The sequence below is a fragment of the Glandiceps talaboti genome, chromosome 15 (genome assembly GCF_964340395.1).
Source record: "Glandiceps talaboti chromosome 15, keGlaTala1.1, whole genome shotgun sequence".
NCBI classification, from domain to species: Eukaryota; Metazoa; Hemichordata; class Enteropneusta; family Spengelidae; genus Glandiceps; species Glandiceps talaboti.
The window spans coordinates 19,386,435-19,396,848 of NC_135563.1; the positions used below are offsets into that span (position 1 = coordinate 19,386,435).

The window sequence follows — 10,414 nt, forward strand, 5'->3', positions numbered from 1 at the left end:
TGTTACTGGTCACTCATGTCATCGCACTGTCACATGAAATTCGTTTAAACTTAAGTATGGAATGTCGGCCTACGAGGGCGCTCGTCTTTGTTGCTGTCCGCAACTATTTGCACAGCTGTGCACATAAGGTCATTAAAGGTGAAACATATATACTATATCATATATTGTTGTCAAGTGTACATACCTCCATACCATGGTGGTCAATTGATATAGATACATCAAACTACACACGGGAGACATCTCCCAGTGGAAAACCTACCTCTGCTTACATGTAATTGGTGAACAGTAAGGCTAATTAAAAATGTGCTATTATTAGTAATTTCAAATTTGTTATTTGTTTGTTTGTTTGTTGCTTCATCTTGGTCCAGATGAGGTAGTGTGAAATATTGACAATCAGAAGGGGGCGTTTTAAATACTTTGAATTATAATAATGATGATACTGAAATGATGAGGCTTGATCCCCCCCCCCCCCCGGGCCTTTCCGGATCCCATGTTCGATGTTTGTGAATTTTGCGAATGCAACTTTATTTAACACAAAAAGGAAGGGAAAATTAATCTCGACTATATTTAGAAAGTCTGAATGACTCGTGTCGTTTAAAGATTTAAATTTGTTGTTGTAGTCATTAGATATATTGTTGTTCAAGTGTCTCTGTGCGTGCACCGAACTTCATTTTGCAAAATCCAATATATCAAACTGAGTACACGTACAGTCCTTCTATCGATCGCAAAGAGGGCCTGCGATCAATACAATCCAGACATGACTAAACATGCACTTGTTTAATTCTTTGTTCGTTTGTTTTGTTGCCATCGTTATGTTTGGCGTTGTTTACATTAAAGTTAAATAAGTTTCAATTGTGTTCAGCCTTCTGTATTTCTAGTACGATAAGTTAATATAATCCTCTCTATGTCTAAATGATTTTGATCATTGTAAAACATTGTAATGTACATGTATCCACCCTTTATATACTAGTATATAGTCAAACTCAAAATAAACAGACGACAACAAAGAAACAAATGAATTAGTGCATGTCAGGATAGGACAACAACACATCGGTGTCTTGATGGTAACGTTAAAGAAAACATATCAAAATGACCAATTCAAATGTTTTGTCCACACTTCACGTGATTCAAAACTTTTGTTTTTAACGAAGAACAAGTCGGCCTATACGAATTTCAGACAAAAGCGTCGTATTTTCACACAAACACTACAAAAAACAACTACTGAAAATGCAGTACATCACTAGCTAGTCTATCCGTGGTATCGTAACTCTCTCTTTACCGTTACTGGGATGAGATGATTTGATTCCACGTTAGCAAGGAAAATCATGTAGGAATATTGTATATTGTCTACTGAAGAGACAAAATGAATGAGATATATTTTATCTTCTCTACATGTAAGATTCTCTATACTTGTACCTTCTGAAAAAAAATCCACAAATGTTACATACGGATAGATTGATTGTAAAGTATTACTGTTTTGCATAAAAACAAAAGTATTCTTTATTATGACTGGGTGGTGGCGTAAATCGAATGCCCATAGAATATGGCCGTGATTACCAGCTGATCGCCGGTTGGTGAACAATCTTACGAAAGAGTTTTGCCAGAAGTCCATCACGTGTTACGAAGTGTAACACTCTCATCATTAGTAGATTGTAGAAAACGGAGTCAACTAATAATAATGTCTCTCTCACCCGCTCGCATTTGTCTACAGTGTGCAACGTTGAGACTGCGGTGTCTTCGATCTACCGGCCGCAGTGTCGCACGTGTCCCAACGATAGCCTGTGGAAATGGAAGTAACAGGCGCTTCCTGACCGATTCAAATACAGACACAACTCTGTTTGTACCTGTTCCAGTTAAAGCTTCTGTCAACCCAGACGTTATTGATATCGGCGTTGAACTGACTTCAGTCGACTTAAAAGGAAAGAAAGGTAAATTTACAACTTCAGTGCACGAGTGTCCACTATCACGACCATATCATCATATGTACACCAAAGTGATGTACTATGTAGACACTTCGTCAAATTCAAGATAATGTATAAATCGTCCATGTATGGAGATACATATTTTTATTACACTTTATTATGTCACTCTCTATTTTTTTTCAATCTATCAGTCAGTTGAGTGCTTAAGATAATATGTATTGTTGTGGATCAAAGGTTATGAGGAGGCACGGACATATTGTGATTGTATTAATATATTGATGATGATGATGATGATGATGATGATGATGATAATGATGATGATGGTGGTGGTGGTGGTGGTGGTGGTATGGTGGTGGTGGTGGTGGTGGTGGTGGTGGTGGTGGTGGTGGTGGTGGTGGGTGGTGATTTGGATTGGTGATTACTCAATCTAAATGAATCTCTAAATGGTAATATGTTATATACCTATTTTTTATTTTACAGATGAAATCTTGAAGATTTTAAATGAATTTTATAGAAAGAAAGAAATGCAAAGACTTGGTATAGAGCAGGGACTTGATGGTAGGTGTAAACAGAATATCATGTGTGCTGTTTATATGTGAAGTATACATAGGTAAACCATAGGTGAACATATTGTGTTTATAAGGCAGTAAGTTGGTAAATTTTTTATTTCCAATCAATTTACTGGAGTTCTGCATGGGTGTGTCTGAGTGTGGCCACTGATCAATGACAGGCTAATGGTGAAATGATAGAAAAAATAATCACACGAAATTTAATTTTAAAAATTCAGGGGACCTACATGGCCAAGTCTAGTTCCTATACGATATGAGTTACAATTACTGGAGATGATATTAGTAATAGTAACTTGAATCATATAGGAACTAGACTATATGTTGCCAGACTCTGATACATTGTTTTGACAATTTCAGCTGTCTATAATCCTATCCTACTTATATTGTACACATTACTAGTATATGCATGTCAGGGGTGAACAAATCATTTTGTGAACTGGTGGTCCCCGGACCAGTGTCTTAAAAAATCAAGTGGTCCTGCTGAAAGAATTAGTGGTCCCAGGTCCCACTGATGTGAAACATTAAATCTTACCTATGAATCTGTATATTCAGACGACTTTTTAACATAGTTATTAACAGTAAGGTACTAGTCCGACGGACCAGACAAGGTAAAATTTGTGTGGTCCGCCCCCAAAAAAACACTAGTCCCGGACCCAGGACCAGTGGATTTGTTCACCCCTGCATGTACAGTGACTTCAACAGAACTATTGCTCAGTATTTTGATGTATATTCAAACATGAGACAGCAACACATGTATATGTAATTTGTTAACATTTTATGATTATGTAATTTAAGTTTTTCTCTTTATTTTCTTTCTACAATTCTCATCTTTCTACATCTCATCAATATTAATTTGTTACTTTATTTTATTATACTTATTTCTTTTTTCATTCGTGCTGCGTGTGTGTACTATAAATTATAATTATATTGCCCTATAGAGTAATGTTAGTTTTTATTTTTCTCTATTACAGCTCACTTATTCCACCAGGCATTCATCAGTTTTAGAAAATTTGTTATAGAGTCTGAAAGTTTACCTGCAGATGTACACATAATACTAAGTGACATACTCTCAGATAATGGCCACATAGACGATATCTTCCCATATTTCTACCAGCATGCAAGACAAGTTTTCCCAATGTTAGACTGTATGGATGATCTGAAGAAAATAAGTGACCTTACGACCCCTGCTAATTTGTAAGTTGAGTTACCTAATTAGTGATGCAGCTAATGTTAAAAGTAACAGATAAAATTTGAAAAGTAGGTGTAATACCTACAAGGTAGACACATGAATCTGTCTACCGATTGATTTAAAGGGGATCAGACAAACTGTTTTTAAACAGAAAAACACAAATTCCTGAAAATGTAGCCAGCAGAAATTGCCGAGTAGCCAGTTGTTTTTGCCAGCTACCGACCTTTACTCACTACTACTGCTGTCTACCTGCTCCTGACTCCTGCTAATATTGAAATTCTCAGTGACCCCATGACTCCTGCTAATATTAAAATTCTCAGTGACCCCATGACTCCTGGTAATATTGAAGTTCTTAGTGACCTCATCACAATGAGCATAGACGTTTGATTATCCCTACTTCTTAAGAAATTGAAGAATTTTTTTTTTCATTTTATAGGTTCCAGGAGGCCAGGGCTTTGAAAAGGAAAATAATTTTCCATGCAGGGCCAACAAATAGTGGTAAAACTTATCATGCTTTGGAAAGATTTTCTACAGCAAAGAGTGGAGTGTATTGTGGACCATTGAAGTTACTAGCTAATGAAGTACATCAAAAGACTAATGATAGGGTAAGAACTAGACTTGCTCAAGTCTATGGGATAAGCTTTTATCATTCTTTTATAATTCTTTATTTGAATAAAATATTTTTTAATGTGAGTGTGTTCTTTTGATTTAAATAATGACCTGAGTGAGTGATTGCAAAAACAATTGAATGAAAGAAAACTATTAACCAGTAAGATTGATAGCAAAGTTTGCTGACTGTTCAATCTTTGTGAAATTAATTTTGTTGTACTTGACTTGACTAGGGTATACCATGTGACTTGGTAACAGGAGAAGAGAGGAAGTATGCCAACCCAGAGGGTACTCCCTCCAGTCATGTAGCATGTACAGTTGAGATGACAAGTACAACACAACCCTGTAAGTATTATGTTACTATGGCAACCATAGTTCTTGAACATGACATCCACATTTTATATTGCAACATTATTTGAATAAGTGCCACATATTAATAGCAAATACACATGGACCCTGTTTTTGCATCTCATCTTCAAAATTTGTGTATGAACCCCATATAGACATTCCTTACAGCAAATTGCACCATATCTGGCATCTAAACATAAAATTTTGAAAGAGAAACCCAAAGTATTGTACTTAGTGAAATCATGGAGGTCCTTCCTACCTCCATGGTCATCCACAGGGACCAGGAAGTTGGCATTGGTGAATTTATTTTGATAGATTTTCCATCAAGGGGTTAATACATACCCCAAAGTTCACTCATCTGAGGGCACTTGAATGGAGATATTTTGCCACAAATACCTCCATACTATTGGCAAAACAGTTGATTTCTTTATTTTCATGGGAAATGTTGTAAATTCAGACTCCTCAAAACATATACTGATTCACAGTCCCTCTACACTCTTCTTTCAAACTATTAACGAAATAATATATCCAGCAATGTTTTTGAAGAATTTACTTGAATCGATAAAAGTTCATCTGCGCACTCAAAGCCTATAAGGTGTCCATATCATTAGATAAGTCTTTTTGACAAAATTTTACTACACAGAATGAAGGAAATGTTTTGAAAATTTAACCTGTATTAAATTATTTCATTGCTCCATAGCTGTTGTGTGTTCATTCTATTCATTTTGCCAGTTAGATAATGTATTATATCTTGTTTGTGTGTATTCAGATGAAGTGGCTGTCATTGATGAAATTCAAATGATCAAAGACCACACTAGAGGATGGGCCTGGACTAGAGCCTTGCTAGGTAAGTTTCAGTGTGCCATTATAGTTGTATTAGACTGCCCTCTGTGGCTGTGCATTGAGAGGATCAGCCAAATTTTAGTCATTATAAAGACTGCCTTCTGCAGGATTGCAGAAAATAAATTTTCTAGGTCCCCTAAGCATACAGTACTACAGCTAAGATAAACTCAGTCTTGTCTTTACTCCCCTTTTAAGGTATTTGTGCCGAGGAGATTCATTTGTGTGGAGAACCTGCTGCTATAGATCTTGTCAAAAGTCTCATGACAGAAACTGAAGAAGAAGTAGAAGTCCGACAATACAAGAGACTTACACCTCTCAAAGTCTTAGACAATGCACTAGGTAAGTATCAGTTGAACCTGCTTTCATGGATAATATAAAGACTTTATTTTGGGATCATAACATTTATTGACCTGTTGTTACTTTGTCATATATTATATATGTAAATAATTTAACATTAAAGGAAAATATGAAAGGAAACATGAAGTCAAAATGGTAGAAAAGTGAATTGACTGCACATGATGATACACAATATTTGAGGGGACTATGTGTTCTACAAAGACTTGTTGACCTGGGTTTTCCACTAAAACTATGGTACAAAATATGGTAATGATGCAAGTTTTAGCCCCCCCCCCCTCTACCTCCCCTACCTCTCACTTCATTACCAGGAATCCCAGACCTTAGTAAAATCACTACATATTTATGTTCTTGTTTAACACTTTTCTTGTCTGTCATTCATTTCTCCACACAGAAAGCCTGGACAATGTCAGACCTGGTGACTGCATTGTTGCTTTCAGTAAGAATGATATTTTTAAACTCAGTCGGCAGTTAGAAGCTCAAGGAAAACAATGTGCAGTTATTTATGGTAGTCTTCCTCCAGGTAGGTACAAACTAAACAAAATTATAAAAGTTTATTAGAAATTAACTTATGAATATCCTATGGATATAGAAATTTAATGTCGTTGATAATGTAATGTAATAAAAAAATGTTTGTTGTGAATGGTCTTCATCTTAGTTATAATGGTTGAATGTATATGATGTAAAAGTTATAGCCCAGGTATATTTTTTTGGTATTTTTGTTTTTGTTTGAATAACAAACTAAATGTGACTCTTTCCTTTTAATGTAGGAACAAAGTTAGCACAAGCCAAAAAGTTCAATGACCCCAAAGATCCCTGTAAAATTCTTGTAGCCACTGATGCCATTGGTATGGGTTTGAATTTGTAAGTACAGTATGTCATTATTACACAACCTCTCTACACAAATGTATTGAACGTCCGAAGACTTGGGATTTAGGCCATAAGTGGGCAAATGACATTTTTTCAACTTTTTCAGAGAATGAGAGATTGAGTTCTCTGAAAATTCATGGAAATTGTGTGAAAATGTATAAAAACAAACAAAAAGTTTCATGGGGATTGTTGTAAAACACTAGAAAATATCGTTATCAAAATCTTTCTACAAGTCTTGTGTTTTTGATTCATATACTTTGTAAGAAGTATGGTTTTAGATTGCTTATTCTGATGAATGTTAAATACTGTGTGTCTTTATACAGGAGTATTAAAAGAATTATTTTCAACTCAATTATTCGACCAACACTTAATGAGAAGGGTGAAATAGAAGTGGTTCCCCTGTCAACGTCTCAAGCTTTACAGATAGCTGGTAGAGCTGGTCGTTTTGGTTCTCAGTTTGAAGATGGCGAGGCAACTACCTTCTATAAAGATGATTTACCAGTCCTTAAGCAAATTCTGAGTAGTCCTGTTGAAGAGATTGGAACTGGTGGACTACACCCCACTGCAGAACAGATTGAAATGTTTGCCTACCAATTGCCAGATGCCTCTATATCAAATCTAATTGTAAGTGTTGGAGTAGGGGTGGCATCAATACATGGAATTTTCTGTTGACTGCCATGCATAACCCCCGCTTTCATGTTTTGTGAGGTACTGTTGGCAGTACATGCTAAGACCCCATTCCTAATCTCCCACACACCCCATCCCTCACATCCCCACACCCCCACATACATACACACCCATTCTACCATAGTTATGGCATGGAAATGTGACATATTTTGGTTGAAAGTGTGGATAACTTTATTTCCATACAGCAAATTTTTGGTTTTCATAACAGTTTTGCTACACTCAGCATGGAATGTTGGTAATGAATATATATTCTCAATTACATTCAATGGAACATAAAACACAAACTTAAAATAAAATGACTTTATTTTCAAAATATTGAAAAAATACCTATTGTTTCTTTTAAATGAAAAGATTGAACATTTTGACTTGTTAAATACCAGAATGACAACATAGGAGAGTGTCTCTTTTGTTCAAGTAACTGAATCATGGTATTTTCCATACTACAAATTGTGTTAGAGTCCCATTTGCAACTAATCCTCAGAGACTAAGATTTTGTGCATTATTGCGTTTCATACATGGCATTGATTGACAAAAGACATGTTAATGGCTACGTATTTTCGTGTGTTTTTTTTTTATTTATCTCAAAAAATTTCTCTTCAGTGAAAATTTCCAGTTATTCTACCATGTATAGCATTCTTTTTCCTTCTTTTTGTTTGTATGCCATGTAGGATATTTTTGTCAACTTGTCCAAGGTGAACCCCAGCTACTTTGTCTGTAACATGGATGACTTTAAGTTTTTAGCTGATATGATACAACACATCCCCCTTAATCTACGTGTTAGGTATACATTCTGTTGTGCACCTATCAACAAGAAACATCCTTTCATCTGTACATCATTTCTTAAGGTGAGTCCACCATGTCTTGTTTACACAGAAAATGCTTCAGAAGTAAAAATCTCTTTTACTTTTGCTGTTACTTTGCTGAAGAACACTCCAACCCATTCTCCGTTAAAATCAAGAAGGTTTTAGCAGTCAATTTTTTTTAAAATAGAGAACTAATTATCCCAAAATTTATATTTATACTTCAAAATGGCCACCAACTGTGTTAACGCTAGTGGAAATAATAGATTCATGATTTCCTTGAAAACAAGATGGCGTACAACTGAATTTCTTTGATGATCTTAAAAGGACACATTTTTGTATGACTGAGTTTGGTATGATTTTAAGCGACTTTGATTTCTAACAAACTGGTTCCTTGGGCATCTTATATCTTAAAAATAATCTAACTTTATGTAAGGACAACCTTACTTAATTCAATGTTTCTCATGACCTGACCAACCCTACATTTCTTAATCTATGCCTTTTTTGGCCACCTGTGACCTAATATGAAAAAAAAATTGTTGTGAGCCATAATACAGAATAGAGAGAGAATTTTGAGATCGAAATAATTTATGTATGTCAACATAGGCAGTATTCTGAAATCAACTTTTGTTGAATCAAAACAACTAAATATCCAACAGTAGATAATTACTAAAACTTTATTACTTGCAGTTTGCACGTCAATTCAGCCGGAATGAGGCACTAACTTTTGACTGGTTGTGTAGACATATAAGATGGCCATTAGCAGCCCCACAAACTATCAAAGATTTGATGCACCTTGAGGCAGTCCATGATGTCATGGATCTTTACCTATGGTTTAGGTGAGTTTTGTTTTTGTGATTTTTGGCAATTAATGTGCAGATACAAGTTTAAATTTCTGTACTATCGGTATAGTTCACCATATATCTATTCCAATTCCTACGTACACAAGACTGTGTAGCTATACAAAAAATACCCAAAGATATACTAGAATTACCAAATACTGTTGTTTAGAAAATGTTAGTAGTTGCTTGTTATATTTTTCATAATTCATTCATATTTTTACAACTAGAATAATACTTCAACTTTTTATTTCCACACAGCTATCGCTTCATGGATATGTTTCCAGATGGACGATTTGTGAGAGAGATTCAACAAGAACTAGATAGTGTAATCCAGGAAGGTGTTTATCAAATCACCAAATTGATCCGTGCCTCAAAGGAAACAAAAGACGTTATGACTTCAGAAACTGAGGATATCATTGTCAGGAAATTAAACAGCAAAACTGTCGGTAAATTTTCTGGTATGTGTACATTGTAATAATACAGAAAAATGATAGACTGGAAATCATAATTTGCCTTTTCTTTAAATTGTGTATGTATGAAACCAATAAGAGTCTATGTGTTTTTAAAAGTTTTAGACCATTGTTAAAGTCAGATGCTTCTTTCAAAAATGTCTGCCAAACGAACAACTGAAAAACAAGATTGTATTAACTATTTATTTATGGTTTTCAAAATTTGATTACAGACTAACAGACAGTAATTCATTCACTCTTACCAACACAATTTCTATTCCCAGAAATATCCGACATAATGGCAGAACAACAACAAATGCAAGAAGGACATGTCATGGAAAGTTTTGAAGATGAACTAACAGAGCACAAACGTAGATCAACCAGATCAGCAGAGAAGTTGCTGAGAGTCATCTATCCTAACCTGAGACCAGAAGGACTCACTTCTGAGCTGATCAAAGAAGGTATTCTGTCAGTGGATATGTTGCAAATACTGTATGAAGAATGGAGAGAGGCCATGGCCAGTAACCACATGATAGAAGGAAACACTAAGAAGACAAAGAAGAAAACAAAAAGAAAAACAAAAAAGGACAATAAAAAGTACAAAAGTTGAACTGTTCTACAATTGTGATTTCTAGATTGGTGGAATAGAATAGATCAGTCTCACTGTGAGTGCCGTATAAAACACAATAGCTTCTGGGTTGTGACACTCCTGTAAATCTCACTGGGATGGCCGTAAAAACTACTGTAGCTTGTGGGCTATGACACTCCTGTAATTCTCACTGTGATGCTTGTAGAAACCTAGGTAGCTTGTGGGTTGTGACACTTGTAAATATAACTGGGGAGCATGTAAAAACAACAGTAACTTGTGGGTTGTGACACTCATTCATAGGTCATAAATGTGTGTGTGTGTGTGTGTGTGCATGGGTGTGTGT

The 10,414-nt window shown here is 35.3% G+C and overlaps 1 protein-coding gene across 1 annotated transcript; it reads left to right on the forward strand.

The window, feature by feature from the left end:
- Nucleotides 1–1,678: 1,678 nt before the first annotated feature.
- On the forward strand, nucleotides 1,679–10,318 carry LOC144446303 (ATP-dependent RNA helicase SUPV3L1, mitochondrial-like). Its single transcript, XM_078136051.1, has 14 exons — nucleotides 1,679–1,928; nucleotides 2,403–2,480; nucleotides 3,463–3,685; nucleotides 4,117–4,285; nucleotides 4,523–4,634; nucleotides 5,407–5,484; nucleotides 5,676–5,819; nucleotides 6,229–6,357; nucleotides 6,605–6,698; nucleotides 7,028–7,328; nucleotides 8,060–8,236; nucleotides 8,882–9,030; nucleotides 9,292–9,491; nucleotides 9,788–10,318. Exons 1-14 carry the CDS (start codon nucleotides 1,679–1,681, stop codon nucleotides 10,090–10,092), a joined length of 2,409 nt encoding a protein of 802 aa, XP_077992177.1. The 3' UTR covers nucleotides 10,093–10,318.
- Nucleotides 10,319–10,414: the final 96 nt, after the last annotated feature.

Excerpts from the sequence above, each read along its gene's own strand:
- LOC144446303 (XM_078136051.1), top strand. The coding sequence starts at position 1,679 with ATGTCTCTCTCACCCGCTCGCATTTGTCTACAGTGTGCAACGTTGAGA. Across the intron at positions 5,485-5,675 it reads CTGGACTAGAGCCTTGCTAG|GTATTTGTGCCGAGGAGATT; the intron begins GTAAGTTTCAGT and ends TCCCCTTTTAAG. Across the intron at positions 6,358-6,604 it reads TTATGGTAGTCTTCCTCCAG|GAACAAAGTTAGCACAAGCC; the intron begins GTAGGTACAAAC and ends CTTTTAATGTAG.